The 23,027-nt window shown below is 32.4% G+C and overlaps 1 protein-coding gene across 6 annotated transcripts in view; it reads left to right on the forward strand.

The window, feature by feature from the left end:
• The window catches only part of CEP290 (centrosomal protein 290), a 66,017-nt gene that overhangs the window by 894 nt on the left and 42,096 nt on the right, over positions 1-23,027 (forward strand). For 3 of the 6 annotated variants that reach the window (XM_054696149.1, XM_054696148.1, XM_054696150.1), the window contains exons 3-23: positions 75-152; positions 1,158-1,227; positions 1,521-1,567; positions 4,801-4,944; positions 8,424-8,477; positions 9,206-9,358; positions 9,734-9,916; positions 10,365-10,454; positions 12,832-12,954; positions 14,109-14,232; positions 14,997-15,169; positions 15,871-16,033; positions 17,800-17,900; positions 17,975-18,062; positions 18,971-19,083; positions 19,269-20,039; positions 20,251-20,343; positions 20,617-20,701; positions 21,225-21,367; positions 21,971-22,135; positions 22,507-22,656. In XM_054696149.1, the coding sequence (XP_054552124.1) occupies positions 75-152; positions 1,158-1,227; positions 1,521-1,567; positions 4,801-4,944; positions 8,424-8,477; positions 9,206-9,358; positions 9,734-9,916; positions 10,365-10,454; positions 12,832-12,954; positions 14,109-14,232; positions 14,997-15,169; positions 15,871-16,033; positions 17,800-17,900; positions 17,975-18,062; positions 18,971-19,083; positions 19,269-20,039; positions 20,251-20,343; positions 20,617-20,701; positions 21,225-21,367; positions 21,971-22,135; positions 22,507-22,656 (3,111 nt within the window). The remainder of the gene's footprint in view (positions 1-74; positions 153-1,157; positions 1,228-1,520; positions 1,568-4,800; positions 4,945-8,423; positions 8,478-9,205; positions 9,359-9,733; positions 9,917-10,364; positions 10,455-12,831; positions 12,955-14,108; positions 14,233-14,996; positions 15,170-15,870; positions 16,034-17,799; positions 17,901-17,974; positions 18,063-18,970; positions 19,084-19,268; positions 20,040-20,250; positions 20,344-20,616; positions 20,702-21,224; positions 21,368-21,970; positions 22,136-22,506; positions 22,657-23,027) is intronic. The other 3 variants (XM_054696152.1, XM_037513910.2, XM_054696151.1) reach the window with 2 other exon arrangements.

The following is a 23,027-nucleotide window of genomic DNA, read 5'->3' on the forward strand; positions in this document are numbered from 1 at the left end:
ATACATCTGGAAGATTTCTTATATTTTGTTTCAGGATTATAAAATATATAATAGTTGCTTTTCTGTTACTTTAGGTGGAAGTAAATCAACTAAAAAGTGAAAGTCAAGAAAATGTGATACACCTTTTCAGAGTTACTCAGTCACTTATGAAGGTTTGTATGCAGTAGGTTTTAATAATAGCTTTGAGTATTAAAAGTTTAAGAATCTGTTCTAAAATAAGTTAATCTCTGTGAAAATACTTTGCACTCAAAGATGAAATATCTTCATATGTGGATTGAGCATTTCATTGCAAATATTGCTAGCTTCTGCACTCATGCTCCTAAAAGAATGTATAAGGAAACAAAATAAGTATGCTTTAAAATAATGTAGGGGAGTTCTATGTTAATTATTAACATAGTCCTGAGATTGACATGAAAACTGCAGGCTGTTACTATAGGGATTTGTTAGAAGGAAAAGAGATTTAGGTCTGAGAAAACGTGGTCAGGGGCAAGGACTGATAAGTAATTTTAGGTCAGTGGAAGGCAGTGGTAAAATGTTAGGGAAATTCTAGCGCTAGAGGCTATCATAAAAACTGAGTTACAAATGTGCTTATTCTTTACATTTGAGGAGACAAGTGCAGAAAGTTTATATTAGGTTGTAGAGGAAACAAACGTTGGCTATAGTTTGGAAAAGATTCTCAAGAGTCTTACAGGTGTATTTTGTGATATCAGTAATGAGGAGCCCTTGAATGTATCGAGCCACAATTGTTTGAGTACAGAAATAAGCATGTGGAGGCTAAAACAATGTATGTCAGTAAAACAAATTAGAGGGAGCTGAGGCTGTTTAGGCAGCATTATGAAAGGGTTTATATATGAAACTATGGGATAGAATAATGACAGTTGGAATAGACAAAGGGAGATAGTGGAAAACAAAGGGAAAAGTTGCAATGCTCAATATAAAACTAGAGGGAAAAAAGGACTCACAGATATTTCAACTGTTAGGAATCTAAAAATTATAGTTTTAAGTAAGAAAATCATCTATTCAACAAATATTTACTGACCATCTTTGTGCACCAGGTGTAGGTACTAAATAATGGATAGGAAACAAAGCACAATTCTTATTTTTAGTGTACACATTCTAGGGTAAAGGTATATTGAAATAATTTTTTAAATGTTTAGATGAAAGCTCAAGAAGTAGAGCTAGCCTTGGAAGAAGTTGAAAAAGCTGGAGAAGAACAGGCAAAATTTGGTAAGTGCCTTAGAATAAGTTTATTATGGCATTAAGTATTGAATTTATTCATCAATAAAGAATGAGCTGCTTTATATTTTAATTAAAATATTTCAATATTTTCAAAATTGTGTATGCTCAATTTATTTTGAGTCATTTCTAAAAATTTAATTTCATAGGTCTGATAGAAAATAATTATTTTTCTCTTATGGTGCCTTATTAATACAATCATGATGGAATCTTTTAAGAGAATTTTATTAAAATTTAAAAGTTTTGAATTAATTCTGAGTAATTGAAATATTCATTTTTTATAGAAAATCAATTAAAAACAAAAGTAATGAAACTGGAAAATGAACTGGAGGTAAGTCCTTTTGTATTCTCTAAGGTGTAATTGTTAATTTTATTATTTTGAATTATTTCAGATTTGTTGGCAATTATTGGCTGGAAAAATCACAAGCATGCACTGTGTTCTTAGTTATTTCTTCAGTCTTTATTTTACATGCCTGTTATCTACCTTAAGTTCTACTCAGAATTGAGTATCAATTGTGAACAAAATAAAAGCATTCAATAGATGCATGAAACTTAGAGTTTAGAGAGTGATGCAGAAGTGTAGGGTCAATGATTGTCAGGCTTTTCTGCCCTCCCGCCATTGGGATTGATGCTGGATCCCTGCGGTCCTGAATGCATGCCCGATGCAGGCACCTGGAGTAGGGTGTGGGGACATGTAGGTGGGAATCACCTGGGCTGAGACCAGGTTAATAAGGGTGGTGTTGCGGAATGGAACCACCAGAAGGAGAGCAAGCAAGCGAGTGGAATGGAACCACGAGAGAATGCCAGAGAGTCCAGGAAGAGGGAAGATTCACCGGGGGCTGAGAGGGCTGCCAGCCTCCTGGCCTCCCGGCACCCCTGCATGTCGTGTACTTGGTAAACTCAATAAAAACCTGGAAAAGCCATCAAGGGCTCCAGGACTGACTCTTCTTTACCCGTCTGAATAGGATCATAGAGATCCTGCCCTGTGTCTTCCTGCCTCTACAAGAGGGATTACTAGTAACTGAATTGCAGGAAGGCATGTGGGAATTTGAGGACTAGTGACAGAAGGGTATGGTAGAAGAATTAGCTTCTGAGAAAGCCAAGAGTCAAAATATGTGTGTATTGTTGAGGAACTGAATACTTTGAGATTCCTTAGAATTTGGGAAGTAGCATGGTATACAAATACATTAAGCTTTAAATGGAAGCTTCCTCTTTTAAAAGAAGAGTCTTCTTCCTTTGTGGTAGGAACAGAGGAAGAATGGAATGTGTTTAAAAGCTTTTATGCTTATAGGTTTAGTGCCTGAAAATAGAGAGGTTAAAGAGATGGTCCCCTGGTAAAAATCACAGTGGGAGATTTGTGGCCAAATATAAAGGAGATCATATAAATCTTGAAATATAGTAGAGAATGAGCTAGACATAAGGGAACCTAGAGTCAGACAATTTGAGTCAAATCCTCATTCTTTTACTGCTAACTCTGAATTTTTATGAATGAGGGTTTCTTTGTTCTCCACTACATAGTTAGCTCCTTGGAAAATAGGGACTACTTAGAACATTTATTAAATGAATTATGAAGCCTGTTTATTTCTGTTTTAGTGTTTAGCCAGGCAGCTGCTATAGAGTAAATAGAGCAGTTGAAGGTTTTGGAAATAAAGTAGTTCAGGTGATGATTATGCAGTTGTAACAGAATAGACAAAAATTCAAGAGGTGCAGAAGATAGAGGAGTGAGAGGTTAGAGAGGAGTCAAGGGGTTAGAGAGGGTCCTGTGAGGTCAAAAGGCAGGTTTGTTGAGAATAATCGAGTAGATATTCCCACTTAGAGAAATTACTGGTGGTGGCATGGGAGTAGAAGACTTTGATAAGTTCAAAAAGCAAATGAAATAGTGAGACCAAATTGAAAGTTATTTGGATGCAGAAATTGCATGGAATGTGGCTGGTGGTGGGGGCAGTGGTGATGGTGGGGAAGAGCTTAAAGGAATACTGCCAAAAACTTTTTTTTTTTTTAAATAATAAATTTTATTTTTATATTCCCCATACAGTTGCAACCCCCCCTTTCTGATCCCAATCCCTCCCTTCCCGCCCTCCACCCCCCCAAAAGTGTCTCTGTTTCATAGTTTTTTGTTGATTCTGATTTTCACTTTCTTATAGTTATTCATTTTCCTGGTCCTTTATTTAAGTTTTCTAGATTCCTGCTATGAGTGAGACCATCCGGTATTTTTCTTTTTCTTTTTGGCTTATTTCGCTGTGCATGATCCCTTCCAGCGCCATCCATGTTGCTGCAAATTGCATGTGTTTATCTTTTTTGAATGCTGAATAATATTCCATGGTGTATATGGACCACATCTTCTTGATCCAGTCATCTATTTTTGGGCATTTGGGTTGTTGAACATTTTTTCATATGCCTATTCTGCCAAAAACTCTTAATGAACTTTGAGATGGAGTGACTGGGAAATTGGTAGTTTGCTTCTACCTTGGGTGGTAGGTATTGGATAGCTGGGTGTCATGTAAAAATCAAAGAAGCTGGAGTTTTTGCAGGATATTACAGGAATCATAGTCTAGAAATTGCAAGTTGGGGTAAATCAACACCTCTTTTGGCATTGAGGTTCATGGTTATAAAAGAATGAGCATGTCCCAAATAAAAGAGTTCCAAAGGAATTAGTGTACTAAATGGGTCAAATTGTAGCTAAGGGAAGGCAGTGGATAGGAGGATTCAGTAAAAAAAACAAACTAATGTAAAATACTAAGTTTTCTTGGAATAGGAATTTTGAGAGAAATAGAAATCTTTTTGAAAAAGGGAATGAGAAAAAAATTTTGTTAAGGTGGAAACGAAATAGAACTATGGGGCAGGGATGAATGTGAGACAGGTTAGTTGACCAAAGAATTTGATGTTTTGGACCATGACCCAGGAATATGAAGTAAAATGGATACATTGACTACAAGATTTTCAAAGATAATCTAAAGTCTTGGCTATCTAGAATGTGGCTGTTTATATTTAACTTTGTTAAAATTAAAATTAAAAATTCAGCTCTTCAGTTGCACCAGCCAGATTTCCAGTGCTCAATAGCACGTAGCCATGTGTATGCAGTGTGCTGTACTAGACAGGCAGAGAAAATTTTCATTATTCTGGAAAATTGGATACTTTGGTTTATATATTCCATGGTGTGAGGTAAAGGGCATGTTCAGAGCATCAGGGGTCAGTAACTGGGGTGGAGACTTTAGTGATTTATAGCCTAGTGGTTTATAACCTGTTTTCAGAGCTTTGAGGCTAAGAGGAAGCCTAGGTCGGTTATCACCTATGTTTTGTGCCCTTGCTGTACAGTATCGCTCAGCAGCTATAACAGCCTGAGTTGTTGACAGTCAATTCTTCATTACTGGGAGACTCGGGTAGTCTAGAAATTTAAGCTTAAATAAATAAACTTTTTTAAAAAATGAATTTTAAGCTAACATGACTTTAAACATCTGATGCTTTCCTATAAAATATTTAAAATCAAGATAATTATTTGTTGTTGATTATTTGAATCCTCACATACAGTGGAGTTGATTTATATTTTTGGTTTATTACTTTAAGATGGCTCAGCATTCTGCAGGTGGACGTGATACTCGGTTTTTACGTGATGAAATCCGCCAACTTGAAAAGCAACTGGAACAAAAAGATAAAGAGTTAGAGGATATGGAAAAGGAGCTGGAGAAAGAGAAAAAAGTTAATGAACAAGTAAGACACAATTAATCAGTGAATTTTTTTTTTTAAAGTCCTTGAGTTACTTTATTTTTTTTAAAATAAATTTTATTTTTATATTCCCCATACAATTGCAACCCCCCTTATTTTGACCCTAATCCCTCCCCTCCCTGCCCCCCACTCCCCATAGAGTGTCTCTGGTTCATAGTTGTTTGTTGATTTTGATTTTCACTTTCTTATAGTTATTCATTTTCCTGGTCCCTTATTTAAGTTTTCTAGATTCCTGCTATGAGTGAGACCATCTGGTATTTTTCTTTTTCTTTCTGGCTTATTTCACTGAGCATGATCCCTTCCAGCGCCATCCATGTTGCTGCAAATTGCATGTGTTTATCTTTTTTGAATGCTGAGTAATATTCCATGGTGTATATGTACCACATCTTCTTGATCCAGTCATCTATTTTTGGGCATTTGGGTTGTTTCCAAAGCTTAGCTATTGTAAATAGTGCTGCTATAAACATAGGGGTGCAGGTGCTCTTTGGAATTGATGTTTCTGTGTCCTTTGGGTAAATACCTAGGAGTGGAATTGCTGGATCATATGGAAGCTCTATGTTTAGTAGGTCCAGAAATCTCCACACATTTTTCCATAGTGGTTGGACCAGTTTGCACTCCCACCAACAGTGCAGGAGAGTTCCTTTTTCTCCACATCCTCGCCAACATTTGTTGTTACTAGTTTTTTTATGTGCCATTCTCACTAATCAGTGAATATTAACTTTATCTAAATAAAATACCTGATTATGCTTTTTAAAATTATTGGTAACACTCTCAATTTTTATGTTTGTATGGAGAAGTGATGCACACTTTTCTCTAAGGTTTTATATCACTGTATTATCATCACATCTTTAAAATACATTAGGGGGGCCTCCCTGGAGGCACAAGGGGCTAAGATGCAGCACTATGAAGCTCTCCGCAGCCACTGCAACACAAGTTCGATCCCTACCCATTACAGATGACTCACATGATGCAACAGACCTCTCCTGATTTGCCTGCTGCTACGCTCAGCAGTGTATTTCAGTAGATCTACCTGTTCTATTCCCCACTGCCTCTGGTGAATCCTCTCAACCTCTGGCCTGTACTCCAGTTCTTGTATGCATAAATAAGTAAATCTTTAAAAAAATGCATTGGACATGGTGCTTCTGGTGAACAGGAGATTTTTTATATATGCAGATACATTTTTCTCAGAACGTTGGAGTATTTTACACAAACATACAAATGATGATTTGGTATGAAGAAATTAATAGACACTTATAAATAAGTGATTTTTTTACTTGCCAGAGTTTATTTTGGGAAAAGATACTTCTTTTTATTAGTTTACTTATAGTATTAATAGACTTGGAAATTAATCTTTGAATGATATATTCAATACTAGTCAATAACATTCCTCGGTTTTTAGGTATGCCTTTATAGATTCTTGAGAAGTTGTTTTAATTCAGCATTTTGTAAAGCAATGCATATTTTAAATCAGACATTTCATCTTTTATATAAAATAGTTTGTCTCTTAAGTTGTTTCTTGTTATTAATAAAAAAAACTCAAAGTTAAGTTTAATTTGAGGAGACAATTGTTTTTGCAGAAAAAAATTTATATTTCCTGTCAGAAAATAATGTATTATTTTGCTTCAATTATCAGTAAGTTTAGTGCAAAATTTGAACCTAAGGGTGGTAACTATCCCTTCCTGGATGCCCAGAAACTTTTTCATCGTCCTACAGAAGGTCTCTGTTATGTTACATCCTGATAATTTTATTTTGTTCATTGTTTTCTCAGAAATAAAGGGTTGTACAATTCAAGAAAATAGCAGTGCTTGAGATATTTTTATTTAAAAGCAACACATCATAAATTGATTTGTAAGAAAGAATCCTTATTCTTGACATATCTATTTTATTATATAATTTAGAAGAGTCTTTAAAAGTGAACAATGTGTATGATTTTCAAGGTGAAAAAAATATGGATTGATGCCACTTGAAGGTTAAGACTAAGCTTTTAGAGGATTATCTGTTCAGCTGAGGTAGTAAAACTATAATAGAACAATAGAGTTCTTAATTTTTGAGGATCCAACCCATGAAATACAGTAATAGAATTGTGAGGATTGTCTGTCTACATGGATATTGTTTTGTCTAGCTTATTAGTCAGCTTCCCATCATTCATAGCATACCCTTAGGTATTTTGTTCATTCATACCTTAGACTTTATTCATTAGCACATGCACAGAAACCTTGAAAATAATGTGTATGTGCCTGTCCAACTGCTAGGTTCCATGAGATGGAATCTGGAATCTGGAATCTTCCTTACCCTCAAGTCATTCATTTTATTGATTATTTTTGTTATACCACAGAGTGTGCCAAATAGTAGAGATACAGTGGACAAAGACATTCTTGATTCTCAAGAATATTCATTATAAATAATAAATGTAGATTAGGATTAATATGCAAGGATATAAGGATACCTAAATCAATCTTGTGGTTCAAGATGAAAATGCATACATTGTGCAAAAATGAAAAATGATGTAAAAAGTACATAAAATAAAAATGCTCACAAAAAAAAAAAGAAGTGGTCTGTAATTGAAGTTAACCTGGAAAAGAGCATGTAATGTTCATCATGGTTAAGGAAACATCTTCTGAATAGAAGATTTTGCTAAGGTGTAGAGGTAAGACATAGCATGGTGAATTCAGGGAACTGCAGTTATTCATTTTGAATATAGATAAAAATAACGTAGAATCCTTGCTATGTGTCAGATACTTTTTATATGCATTAATTTATTATTACTTATTTGATGCTTATTATATGAGGTGGTGACATTTCTCCCATACTATATATGAAGCAATTGAGACTTGAATGAAATCATCTGTATATGGAAAAGAAAATACTTCAAAATGTTTTGCTTTTCCATGCACTGAGCATTGCATCATGCATCATACTTAATTCTTCTGTCAATATATGAGATGAGAAAACTGAATAAAGAACTATTTACACTTTACTAGAAATTGGTGGCAAATTGAAAGGCCAATCCTGGCCTTTCTGGGTTTCATCCAGATTTCAGGTTGCTGTCTTTTAACCATTATGTTATACTGCCTTGAATTTCTGAGTATTTTAATACTCAAGGAAGCAAAGAGTATTTTAGCCCTGACGTAGGAGAACTGTAATATGATAAAGATTTGGGACAGAAAATTATTGTTATGTTCTGGGATGGAGGGAAGGGGGTAATTTTTCTGTTAGTGTTTTTGTCTCTGTATCCTTTGATTAGAGTTTTATTTCTTGTTTTACTTTTAATCTTTTAAACTTGTACTATCCTTCCTAATCCTTGGTTTTCAAAAATTTAGATATTCTTGTCTTGGGTCAACAATGGGTCCTTAATAGTTAAACATTCCATTTTTTTTATGAACAGAGTTTAAAATTTAAACTGATTAGCTAAAAGCCTGGCTTTATATTGAATTACTGCTGAATTTTATCTTTCTACTTTTTAGTTGGCTCTTCGAAATGAGGAGGCAGAAAATGAAAACAGCAAATTAAGGAGAGAGGTTGGTAAACATTTTTAGTAGTTATGATGGTTTAACAGATATTTGTTTAAAAGTTTTTCATAAGCTTTTACTGTAACCAGAACTGGAATCTTTTATATAACTTTTTTCCCAACTGACTGATTTTATGAGATGACTTTGTCTCAAGGAAATAGAAAATTGAAAGGTGAGGCCATTAAATACTATATTCATCTTCTACATTTATGTGGGTTAATTTTGCTTTCTGTTTTATAAGCAACTCTTTGCTAGTTAATAATGAATAAGTGATAATTTGTCTCATTTATCTTAATTTATAAAGCATTCTTTAACAGTTTTTGTTTTTCATGAAATCTTATAAGTTCTGATTATTTGGCTTTTTTGAGCCAAATAATGCATGTACATTTTTATCTTGCTAGGAATTCTTATTTTTGAACATAAAATGTTCTTTCTTTTGGTTGATATTATTCTTGTTTTCCTTGGTTATCCAAAGTGATATCTCCTTCTCTTAAATTTCTCTTTTTATTTTCTTTAGTTTCTGATTCTCACTTTTAATTATGTTACCTTTCTCATTTCTAATTACTTTTGTCCTGTCCTTTTCTGGAGAACAAACGTCTAAAGAAAAAGGTGAGACTTTACAATGGGTGGAAAAACCTTGGAATTTAAAGATATGTTTTGAGTTCACTATTTAGAAGATACAATTTTGTATCTTTGGATAGTTCCTTAGCAGAATTTTGTGTTTGACCCACCTTCAGAATGAACAGCTTCGCCAGGATATTATTGACTACCAGAAACAAGTAGACTCACAAAAAGAAACACTTCTATCAAGAAGAGGAGAAGATAGTGACTACCGATCACAACTATCTAAAAAAAACTATGAACTTGTCCAATATTTGGATGAAATTCAGGTAAAATGGCAAGGATTCCTATAAAACTTCAACTTGATAATAATGTAAGTTTAGTATTTAGTCCTACATTTTAATTCTTCAATATAAATCTGCAACTGTGTACTTGCAAACATGAAATATAGTGCATCTTTGAAGTTGCAAAATTGCAAAATTTTCTTTTATATGTGTATCTTGAACATTGTTTAGGAAAAGTTGAGATTCTTAGGTATAGTTTTCATGACATTTAATTTTATATAATTAGTCAACACCAATTAATACTAACAGTCTGTGAAGAATTCTCTTTTCTCCAGCAGACACTTATGACTTACATTTCAACTTAGTTTAAATTTCAGTTTCTTAAGTTATTTTTAACTGTAGTACTTTTAATTTTCTTAGACTTTAACAGAAGCTAATGAGAAAATTGAAGTTCAGAATCAGGAAATGAGAAAAAACCTAGAAGAGTCAGTACAAGAAATGGAGAAGATGACTGATGAGTACAACAGGATGAAAGCTATTGTACATCAGACAGATAATGTAATGGACCAGTTAAAAAAAGAGAATGATCATTATCGTCTTCAAGTAAGAATTCCTGTTTGACTAACTTGTTTGCATAGATTTCATTTTGCCTCATTACTGTTGGCTTGAAATTTAAAAAGTACTTTTATCTGTGATCTTATTCTGTAATATTTATATATTTGTGCCATATTTATATATTTGTCCATATGTGTTTAACAAAATTTATACATACCTCATAATACATAGTTGATACCTGAATGAATGTGTAGATAGCAGTCCTGCCAAGTTAATATTATGGGGCTTTTCTACTAAAGACTCTTGGAAATCTGGACCATGAAGTTTCATTTTGTGCTTTAAAATGAATACGCTATAAATATCATAATCAATACATTATTCACTATTTACATGGATTAAACCTGTTTAAAAAATATGGCTGTCTGTGTAAATATGTACATACAATGAATATATATGGTACTAATTTGTAGCAATACTGGAAATTGTGTCCTTTTAGGTGCAGGAGCTTACAGATTTTCTGAAAGCAAAAAATGAAGAAGATGATCCTGTCATGGTAGCTGTCAACGCAAAAGTAGAAGAATGGAAGGTGCTTTTTTCAATCACTATTATGACTTTTTCATATGTATTTTATTTATTTATTTTTTTTAAAGATAATACCTTTTTTTTTTTTTTTTTTTTTACAGATTTACTTATTTATTTATACAAGCACTGGGTACAGTCAGAAGCTCAGGAGAGTGAGAGAATTCACCAGAGCCAGAGTGGTGAGCAGAACAGGCAGACTGACGAAATACACTGCTGAGGGGAGCAGTGGGCGGCAGGAGAGGTCTGCGCGCCATGTGGGACCCTCACCCTGTGGCCTGGGATCGAACCCGTGCTGCAGAGGCTGCGGGCAGCTTCGCAATCCAGCGCTCAACCACTGCGCCACTGGGGAGGCCCTCATATGTATTTTAGATTTCAGTTTTTTGGTCTTAGTTTTCTTCAAAACAAAGTTAGCCAGTTTATGCAAATGATGTTCTTATTAGACATTTTTAAGTATATCAAATGTCTTAGAAAAGCTCTAATAACTCTCCTGTGTAATGCTCTAGCTTACTTCTTGTCAAATGAGATCTTCATATCAATGAGTTAAATTTTAAACTTTTTGATAGAAATCTAAGTCTAAAATGTAATATATTTAAAATATATAATTCTAAATAAAATTAAAATTCTTTTCACATAAATGACAGTTACTTTGTCTATATTAGTTATGTAATACCAATAATTTTAGTTTTTCTGACTCTTATGTCAGGTTAATAAAAGTATTAACAGTCAGTGGGAATGGGAATAAGGAAAGGGATCTTTCAGAATCATCTGAAAAGTCTTTTCAGAAGTCTTTTTGGGCCTCCCTGGTGGCGCAGCCGGTGAGCACTGGGTTGCGAAGCTGCCCACAGCCTCTGAAGCGCGGGTTCGATCCCCAGCCACCGGGTGAGGGTCCCACTGGTGCGCAGACCACTCCTGCCGCCCGCTGCTCCCCTCAGCAATGTACTTCATCAGTCTGCCTGCTCTGCTCTCTGCTCTGACTCTGGTGAATTCTCTTGCCCCACCCCTACTTCTGACTGTACCCAATACTTGTATATATAAATAAATAAATAAATAAATAAATAAATAAATGTTTTAAAAAAAAAGTCTTTTCAACCTCATCACCCTGCAACCCAGCTAAATTCCTCAGCCTTACCATATCAGAAGCTAGGGTTGTAATGATTGTGTATTTTGAAAATTGACTGATAGGACTTTTGAATAATTTCTAACTGTAAAAGCTAACACTTCTATAGTTAGCATTCCTGATCAGATTCAATTTTGTTGGTTCTTTGGAATTGGTTGTCATCTAGTAAGTTCAGATAAACTGCATTTTAAACAGTGGAAACAGTAGCAATGGAGATGAAGTCTACAGAATCAATCAGAGGTCAGTAAAGTTTCTATAAAAGACCAGGAAGTAAATGTTTTAGATCATCTTGTCTTTGCTGCAACTGTTCAACTCTTCTATTATAGCATGAAAGCAGCCATAGACAATACACAATTGAATGAGCAAGGCTGTTCCTAATAAAAGTTTACAAAAAATAGGCACCAGTCCAAATTTGATCTGCGAGACATAGTTTATTAAATCCTGGAAAAAATAGTTTTTACCATGTTTGATATTTAGGGGAGAGATGATCAGATATGTATTCATCTGCAATTAATTTGCTTCTGCTTAACATCTATTTTATATTCCTTCTGAAAAACAGTTTCATTTTTATTAGAGAAAATATTTTATATAATAAATGCAGTTTCATTTTTATTAGCTACACAACTCTTATTGAATTTAAATTTTCTTGCAACTCAAATATTGATTGATCTGTTTTCTAACCATGTACTCTTGTTTTAATTGTTATATTTAAATATTTGAAAAACTTTGGTTTTTGACCCTTCCTTATAAACATGTTTTTTATGCAAATTTTAGAAATAATTCTTAAAATAACTATTAAACTGAATATGGGTTAAATCTAAAAATAATGTATAGATTGAATTTGATGTGTGGTCTTTCTAGTCATGAAGATAGTTTCATTCATTCCAAATAGTTTCTGCATCTCAATAATATTTTAATGTTTTTTTTCATAGAGATTAGCTATTCAATACTTTTTGTAATTCCTTTGTCATATTTATAATCTCTTATTTAGGAATGGATTTTGAGAGCCTGAGTTGTCTTAACAATGGAATTCCTTAAAAAAATGTGAAAGTTACAGGGTACAATTTTCACTTACATTTTATTTGAACTTTAGGTTGTGTACAGGAAAAGGAACAATGATTTTACCAAAAGTTGCTGATATTTTCTCACTTCAAAGAATTTTATCTCCTGAAATCTGCTAATGGTGTATATTATCATATTTACCTTTAATGAGTAATGGTTTATTAATTTTCTGCTTATGTAACAGACCGTATTTTTTTTCTAGTTAATTTTATCTTCAAAAGATGATGAAATCATTGAATATCAGCAAATGTTGTATAACCTGAGGGAGAAACTAAAAAATGCCCAGCTTGATGCTGATAAATGTAATGTCATGGCTCTACAACAGGTAAAAAATCTCAAAATTTGGTTTACCAACCAGCTTTATTATATTTTGTTTTCTTGTATCACCTATGCTTAATCTAGTGACTTGCACTATTGGGTGTACAATAAAATTTTACGCAGTTTATTACACTATCCAGTCCCAAGAAAAAATGAGAATTAAGGTTAGAGTTAGGGATATAGTTATTACAGTTGTTTTTCTGTGTTATATAGATAATGCACAAATTGTTTTAATTGGCTTTAATAAGTAAATGTTAAAAACTTAGAAATTTAAATATATCAACAATCTTAAAGTTTACTGTATTGTAATGCTAAATATTCTATGCTAACAGTGTGGTTTTAATGACTATACTACATAAAGATTTTATTTTTAGTACAAGTATATTCATTAGAAGTTACTCTTTTATCATCTGTGCTCCACAGTCAAGATGGAAATTTGGGAAATATTGATGAATAAGAACAATTGCAAGGACTGTATTTTTCTTTTTTTTTTTTTTTTAAAGATTTATCCATTTATTTATACAAGCACTGGGTACAGTCAGAAGCGCGGGAGGGTGAGAGAATTCACCAGAGCCAGAGCGGGGAGCAGAGCAGGCAGAAGGACCAAAGTACACTGCTGAGGGGAGCAGTGGGCGGCAGGAGAGGTCTGCGCGCCATGTGGGACCCTCCTCCGTTGGCCGGGGAGCAGCCGGGGATCGAACTGGCGCTGCAGAGGCTGCGGCAGCTTCGCAACCCAGCGCTCAACCGCTGCGCCACCGGGAGGCCCCACAAGGACTGTATTTTTGAATGAAGTGCTCTTACTCAAGTTGAGTAAGAGAGCAAGCACAAAGCAAAACACAAACATGAAATTGGAAAATAATGGAATTGGATAATGAAGAAAAGTAATGTAAAGCAATTCATAAGAAGCTATATATTAGAATTGTGGAATTCTACATGCCAAATTGTTAGCCACTCTATCCATCTTTAAGTATTAGAGTAACAGCATTATATCTCAGATTGTCTAGTACTTTCAAGTATTCCAATAGTAAAAGGCATAGTTTGATCCACAAAATATACCCTGCAGTCTTGTTGAAAAAAGAGCTACCTTTTGCTGTATTTAAAAAAAAAAGGATGTTAATATTCAATGAAAGAACAACATGTAATATTCAAAATGTCTTTTAGGGTATACAAGAACGAGATAATCAAATTAAGATGCTCACTGAACAAGTAGAACAATATACAAAAGAAATGGAAAAAAATACTTTAATTATTGAAGATTTGAAAAATGAGCTTCAAAGAAACAGAGGTATTTCAATATTATATAAATATGTGGTTAGTTTATTAAATCTAAAAGTACTTCATTTTTACTAAAATTCATGGATTGTGTGGTTACTGAATTACATTTTCCCTATTTAAATTTTTTTTTTTTTTTAAAAACTATATAGGATATTTGTCAACTACTTTGCATGTGTTCCTACTATTTAGATTTCTAATGATGGATATATTTTCTAAATTTTCTCTGATAAAAATTACACCAACTTTTATTACCATGTCAGTGGTTTGAAAATGGTGATTGTGTATTTTTAACTTCCTTTCTACTAATAAAGAATGGAAGAGAAAAATAAATTAATCATATAGCAGCACTGTAGATAGTTTTCAGAAGCCACATATTAGAGTTCTGGAATTCTTACTTGCCAAATTGTTAGCCATTATATCTACTTTATTTCAAGTGACCATGTATGTGGCTAAAATTATACTTCTATTACAATGGACAAAGTGAAATTGACCTTTTTTTTTGGAACAGATAAATAGTAGTGTCTGCTGAGTCATTATTGTTTATAAAGTAATGTTTTGCAGTCTTATAATCCATACCTTTTGATTTGGGAAGAGCTAACTGAATTTTACTCTTTTAGTTTGTTTTATTAATAAAATCAAACATTTATTTGTAAATATCAAGTTATATTAGGGGACTTTTTAAGTGGCATATTACTTTTCCACTTATTTGAACCAGTGATTTAGAGGAATATGTAGTAAATTCAGCTCATTTATGATTTTATTTTTACCATATAGGTGCTTCAACACTTTCTCAAGAGACTCATTATATGAAAATTCAGTCTCAGGTTCAAATTTTAGAGGAGAGAACTAAAGAGGCTGAGAAAATGGCTGAACTAGCTGAGGCTGATGCCAGGGAAAAGGATAAAGAACTTGTTGAGACTCTGAAGCGATTAAAAGATTATGAATCGGTGTGTATTTTTATCTTATCATTCAAAGAGCTTAGAATTACTTTTCCCACTCAGACTGTTATGACCATTAACTGTATACCATTAAAATCATTCCATAAGTGTCCCATGATAATGATTCTTCTATTTGATTTATGCTAAACCTTTAAAACTTTTGAATATTTACTTTTTGGCAGGAGAATTGTTTGCAAATTATTTGATGGAAGCATTTTTACCCAGATAATTAGCTGTAATGATGCAGCAGGATAGATTCTTATCTTGTCATTGTGTCACCAGATAGATGTGATACCCGTGGTTAGTTTGATAAAAGTTATTCTGGGACATTTGCCATCTACTGTGCCAACATACACTTTGTACTTTTTGTATTTTTAAATTTTATTACAACGAAGTCAAGAAATGATGACTTTTATGTTCTATTGGTATTGATTCACTCTTAGCTTTTTTTCTGTATTTCGTTAAGTGTTTTTGTGAAACATTTTGAGTCACTGACAGTAAGATGCTATACTGGGAAATTACAACTAGTTCATTTTCTGGTTTTGTTACTGGGTTTGTTTTTAAAAAACACAATTAAAAAACACAGTTTAGTGATATATAAATCTTAAATATATGTGTATTTTCCCTAAGGGTTAATAAAATAAATTCATGAATTTGATAGTTTGTTCATGTAAGCTAGTCATGTTTAAATTAGATTGAATATTTTTCAGGGAGTATATGGTTTAGAAGATGCGGTTATTGAAATAAAGAAATGTAAAAACCAAATTAAAATAAGAGATCGAGAGATTGAAGTATTGACAAAGGAAATCAATAAACTTGAGTTGAAAATCAATGATTTCCTTGATGAAAATGAAGCACTTAGAGAGCGTATGGGTAAGTTATTTTATGATAGTTTGTTCAACCCTAATTGTCAAATCATTTTTTTTTTAAGTTTAATACTCTCCCCCCCCCATAAATCCTTCTACAAGAAATGTAAAATGAGTGAAAGTGGAGCTGATTTAGTTGAAGTGGGATTGGGGATTTGATGGGGTTGGGATAATGGGTGGGCAGGCCTTTAGCACACTTTATTCAATTATGAGATGATCTCAGTATTAATTGTTTGTTTAATAACTGAAGTCTACAAAGTTAATACATGTTAGAGTTAACCCCCTCTTTTTTCCAACAAAAATATGGTTCATAAGACCCATGTTAGTGTAAAAAATGTTTTTCATTGAAGATGAATTCATGAGGACATTTAGAAATACTTTTTAAATCTATTTAAGACTTTCACGTACTTAACATTTATAATTTAGACTGCTTAAGTTTTGCTCTGGTTAAGTGTTTTAAGATTACTGTTTATTCTAAAAAGTAATATAGCTTGAAAGTAATATATAATGATTTAATAGATAGTACATTGGGGAATATTACTAATTTAAATATTAAGTTAGGGTAGATCAATCAAAATTGCCTCCTTAAAATGAAAATAAAGATCTAAATATTGATTTTTTTTGTACTTGTTAAACAACAGTAAATGCTTTCTTAGAGTTAAAATGATCATTTCTAAAAACTGTTTTCTAGAGGAAGGGAAAATATTTTATGCAGATTATTTACTTGTAATGAAGTATCTAACTAGAACCCAGATTCACACCAGGCTCTCAAGTCAGACTTCTAATCAACTTGACCTAAAAGATCATAGCCATCATGTTCTTAATGATGACGGAGCTATCTAGGTAGCTGTCATAAACACCATATTTTCTATATTTGAAAAGCTTCTATATAAATCTTGGTTTGTAATTATTTGAGTAAATCTTAATATCTGGTTTTCAGAGCATAGCTGCTTAGTGATAGAAATTAGGAGATTTGTACAATGGAAATTCATACTAATAGTGATGACATAATGGACATTGATATTAATAATGACTACTATGCCAGATAGTTCATTAAGTACTTTACTTGGGTTAATTTTATTAAACCCCTGAAAAGCCAAAAATAAATACAGTTTTATCTCTATGTGTTGGTTAATAATTGAAAGTGGGATTAACCTCAAGTCTGTTTTATTACAAAGCTTCAGTTCTCTTCTTTGATAGCCTAACATAGAGAAGAAAGACAGATTTTAGTAATAATTGTGATAAATTTTTTTAAATTTTTTTTTTAATAGAAGCATGTTTTATTTATTTATTTATTTGTTTGTTTTGTTTTTTTGTTTATACATGCACTGGGTACAGTCAGAAGCGCGGGAGGGTGAGAGAATTCACCAGAGCCAGAGCAGGGAGCAGAGCAGGCAGAAGGACCGAAGTACACTGCTGAGGAGAGCAGCGGGCGGCAGGAGAGGTCTGCGCACCATGTGGGACCCTCCTCCGGTGGCCGGGGAGCAGCCGGGGATCGAACCGGCGCCTCAGAGGCCGTGGGCAGCTTCGCAACCCAGCACTCAACCGCTGCGCCACCGGGGATGCCTAATTGTGATAAAATTTTAACTTGTAGGGTTATAGTTTAAAATCTCTTCAAAATCCTTACACAAAAACCAAACAGAACACCCCATTCTTCAGTGAAGCTGGCTAAATAAATTATTAGGCACTTGCTTGATGATAGCCAATTGCTAAATGAAGTTTTTATAGTTCATTTAGATATGATAAGTTTTTAATCATATTGCTCTATTTTAGGTCTTCAACCAAAGACAATGATTGATTTAACTGAATTTAGAACTAACAAAAGCTTAAAACAGCAGCAGTACAGAGCCGAAAACCAGATTCTTTTAAAAGAGGCAAGTGCTCTCTTGAAGTGTTTTTTATTCCTTCATTAAACTAAAGAGAAATACTAATAATTTATGCTTTGCAGATTGAAAGTCTAGAGGAAGAACGACTTGATCTGAAAAAAAAAATTCGCCAAATGGCTCAAGAAAGAGGAAAAAAGACTGCAAATTCAGGTATACTTAGTTATTCCAAATCTTCAAATGAATAATTGGAAAATGAATTGCTAATCTGAATTTTTCTGTATAAAAATATTATTACTATATAAGCTTACTGAGTGAAAATAATGACCTGATGAAGAGCATATAAGCACTGTCATTGGGTTCAGTCCTACATCTGAAACAAGTAAAAAAAAAAAAAAATAAGCAAGTAAACAACAAACTTTAGAATCATGTACTTTTGAAAAATTTACAGTATCCATTAATTTCTAGACAAGCCAAATATGTTGTAATTAATGATGGAACTTCATAATTTTTATGTTCTATATTGCTATCAGTTTCTTTTTCTGCAATGCTCTGCATTTAAAACTTTGTAAATATTCTATACTAAGTAAAAGTAATGTTACATTGAGTAAAAATTAGCTCTTGAGGGGTTTACTTGCTATCAGGAAAACAGTTAAGTTGTGTAATAGAAGTTGCATTCCCTTTTTGCAGGAGAACCATATGTAAGGAATATTTTATAATTTGGCCATAGTCAGCAAGTATCTGAATAATAGACATTTTGTTTATTTTTTGATAATACCTTTAAAATTTTCTAGAAGGAATAAACTTCATGATTTATTAGTATATTAACGAATTTACCCATCATGATTTTTGCTTCTTTATATCTATGCTATTTTAGTGCTTACTAATTAATATGTTAATGTAGATTGGGCAAAGAATGATAGAAAAGATAAAATTCACTACTTTTTAATATTTAATGTGAGCTAAATCAGAAAGTTGTATAGTCCGTAGGTGGATTAAGGATTTTTGGAAATTATTATTTTACCTGTAGTTTGAGTTAAAACTTGATTGTAGTTTTTAAAAATAAAGTATTAGAATAATAAGAGTTATTTTTATGGTTCTAATTCTTCCTCTATTTGTAGGATTAAATGTTGAGAATGTGAGCCCAACTGAAAATTATTCTCAAGAGAATAGACTAGGAGAAAGAAAATTTGATTTTATGAACCTCAAAAATATGAGTGAAACACAATCAAAGGTGAGCAGTGAAGTATTGACATGATGAGCAAATATAGAAAATGTTTTCATTACTTTTATTCTTACCCACTTTATCTCATTTTAGACATTACTTTTTTAATAGTTGTTAACTAAAAAAAGTTTTTATTTTAAATAACCTGCTGATTCAAAGATTGATTAATAAGATATTATTTACTCTAAATGCAGATTAGAAGTTCAGATAAAATAGAACTGCTGCATAGGAGACCATTCAGTATTCTACAGTCATATCAGAATGAACCACAGGAGAATATGACCACAGGACCATTATCAAGAATACTATCTGAAATTCATCACAGTGTAGAAAGTGAAGTGAATCCTGTTGCTTCTTTAAGTAGACATTCTTCATCTATACAAGTAAAAGATAACTATTCACTTCCAGGATCTATTACGATAAGGGAGATTTTTAAAGCACCCTGTCTACAATCTTTAAAAAATCTGGAATCATTAGTTAATACCTTTAGTAGGGAGAGTCATGAAGACATAAATGATTACTTATACTCTTTTTCTGATGACTCTATGAAGAAAGAGTCAAGAAGCCATCAGGCGCTTGAGAAGACTAGTTTTACACAAAAAAGTCAGTCAACTGAGCAAGGCTTATCAGCAGCATCAGACTTACTGCAGAAGTTATCACTTAGGCAAAAATGTGCAGTATTTTCTCAACAAATTCATGTTAATAGAACTGACATGGATAAATCACAAGTAGCAACATCAGAAGATGAAAAGACTCATAACCGAGCAAAATATGCTGATTCCAATTTGAAAGAAGATATCAAAAGAAGTGAAGTACCCTTACAGGCAGAGATCTTGAAAAGTAAATTTGAAGTTAATCTTTTGGACCCTGTGCCTATTATTGCACAATCAAAATTATCTCAGATAGATCCACTTGAAAATCTTATAGAACAGCTACGGAGAGAACTAGTATTTCTTAGATCTCAGGTGAGCTTTCCTCCAAATTACCTTGCTGGGATCATATTTTTACTAATTTTTTTTCTGTATGTAATAATTATAACAAAGTTCTCTAATAATTTTAATAGATTTTGTATGTTTCCAAATTATCAATACTTTATACATACTCTCTTTCAAAAAATCTAAAATACAGTGCATCTGATATGAATTCATTGATTTGCCTAATTTATTAACTTTTTAGAATGAAGTGATAGCACAGGATTTATTGATTAAAGAAGCACAGAGTAGAAATGCAGAAAGAGAGCTTGAACGTCATAGACGCCAGGCAGAACAGGTATTGTAATGGAAGATCATTAAAAGAGATGATTATGGTAATAAAGACAACACCTTCATTATATGTATTTGCCTTTTGTCACTGAGGTAAAGGGAGGGAGGTGGGAAGATAATCACCATCTGTTTAACCTTTCAGTTTTATTTTTATGATTGCCACTATGTCTCTACAGCTTGTTATTGGTGTGTTGTACCTTAATTGATCCATTTTTTTATAACTTCAAAACTATAAATTATTGTACTATTTTGTAAAAGTTATTTTTTATATTTTGTTTAGAATGAATTTCTTTCAAAAGAACTCACTGAAAAGGAAAGAGATTTAGAAAGAAGTAAAACAGTAATAGTCAAATTTCAGAATAAATGTAAGTTACTTCTTATTTTTCAATGTGTATTTATCCTATACTAAAATCTTATGACTGAAAGGACTTTAATGTATTCTTTGTTTTCTTGTATGTTTTAGATCTATTTACCTATAGCATGTGTAGATTTTTAGCCTTTCATTCATCCATTTGGCTTGCCAAATTTATTCTTAGAGAATTTATTAAACTAAATTTCTGTGGCAATAAATCTAATTTTCCCTTTTTCTCTAATTAAAGTAAAGTTACAAAAACAGATTTAAAAGACTTAATATAAGTGAAGGCAGCATATGCTTATAATTTATTTTTGCTATGGTGTATATATATGTACTTTTATAGGCACATCGCTCAAATTGGTATGCCATTTAACTTCTCGCACATTGGACTTATAGTTGAAGTTTTTTCTGTATTTACATTTGCATTTTACAAATGAATTATTTTTTTCTACATGTAAATTTTTGTCATCTGTAAGAGTAGTATGAATTGTGAAAAGATCTATTCAATCAGTGAGAAAAATATGTCATTTTAGTAAAAGAATTAGTTGAAGAAAATAAGCAACTTGAAGAAGGTATGAAAGAAATATTGCAAGCTATTAAGGAAATGCAGAAAGAGCCTGATGTTACAGGAGGAGAAACATCTCTAATTATCCCTAGTCTTGAAAGACTAGTTAATGTAAGTTATTTCTCTTCTTATTAATGGTTTTTATTTTGGTTGCCTTATCACTGTAAAGATCTTATTTCACTGTCTGTTGGTCTCTATAGTTTCTGCTAAGATATTTACAGTCATTTGAGTCATTGTTCCTCTCTATGTGATATATGAATTTTCTCAGGCTTCTTTCAAAACTTTACCTTTACTATAAAGTAACTTTCTGTCCATGTGTTTATGTGCACATACATTTGTAGGTGTGATTGTGCATGCATCTCTTGTTTGAGGTTTGCTGAGCTTCTTGACTGCTTTTTACTTGTGCTATTATTCACAATTGGTCTGTTAAAAACTTCCTGAGTCAATCATTTTACTCCTATCCATTGTTTTCCAGTGTACCAGTCTACTAGAATTGGTTAATGCTTGTTAACTGTTAAATTGCTAAACTTGGTAATACTGATATAAATTAAGTTAGAATTTTGTAAATTTAAAATTATGAATAAGAAATAGATATGGCATCTTTTTTTGTTATACAGTGGGAATAGTAAAATATCTAAGTGTCAACTTATAAGTATATTTTTCTTAATAGGATTTTAGTGTTTTTCTTCACATTTCTTAATTTAAACATATCAGGCTATAGAATCAAAAAATGCAGAAGGAATCTTTGATGCCAATCTTCATTTGAAAGCTCAAGTTGATCAACTTACTGGGAGGAATGAAGAATTAAGACAGGAGCTCAGGGAATCTCGGAAGGAGGCTATAAATTATTCTCAGCAGTTGGCAAAAGCAAATTTAAAGGTGAGTTTTATTTCATAAAAGAAAATTCTAAGCTTATGAATATAATTTTTATGTGAAATTTTCAATTTTTTTAAAATGAATGTAAGAAATAACCCCTGAATTAATTCCTTCAACATCAAAAAAGCTCCTGCTTAGATCTATCTTATAAAAAAGACAAATAAGTCTTATTTATAAAAAAACACTAAAATTCTGTTTATCCATAGGCATTTCTAATTAGAAATTAAAGTGTGGTTTAATTAATTCCTCACAAGGAATTAACAAACATATTCTTAAAAAAATACATTCAGTAGGAAGTTAGGTTACTACATTTAAATTTGTTATTCTTTGCATGTAAAGGATGTGATTCTCATTCCTGAATTGTTCGTTTCCAGATAGATCACCTTGAAAAAGAGACCAATCTCTTACGACAATCCAAAGAATCAAATGTTGTTTTTAAGGGAGTAGACCTACCTGATGGGATAGCACCATCTAGTGCCGATATCATTAATGCTCAAAATGAATATTTGATACGTCTCTTACAGGTACTGAAAAATTTATGGGTAAATAACAAATCATTGATACTGTTTTTAACTTAGTCTTCATGTATTTCAGCTCTCAAAATGTTAACAGTGAGATATAATGAGTTTTCATGATAAATGGAATATCATTAATAAGATCAATTTATACCATTCATCTGCATGGGGTGCATGCTGACACAACTTGATTATTTGTGTGTCATTCATAGGAAATATATGACTGACAAGTAGAATAGCATGCTGGTACTATTAGGTCATAATGTGTAAGTAAGGTGATCACTTTTATTTATTGCTGATTGGAAAAACAACTCAAGTCAATAAAATCTGAGCAGTTGTTTTAGTATAATGATTAGAATTGTTCTGTTTTTGTATTCAAC

The sequence above is a fragment of the Talpa occidentalis genome, unplaced genomic scaffold (genome assembly GCF_014898055.3).
Source record: "Talpa occidentalis isolate TD23 unplaced genomic scaffold, MPIMG_talOcc4v2.1 talOcc4.16, whole genome shotgun sequence".
Lineage (NCBI taxonomy): Eukaryota > Metazoa > Chordata > Mammalia > Eulipotyphla > Talpidae > Talpa > Talpa occidentalis.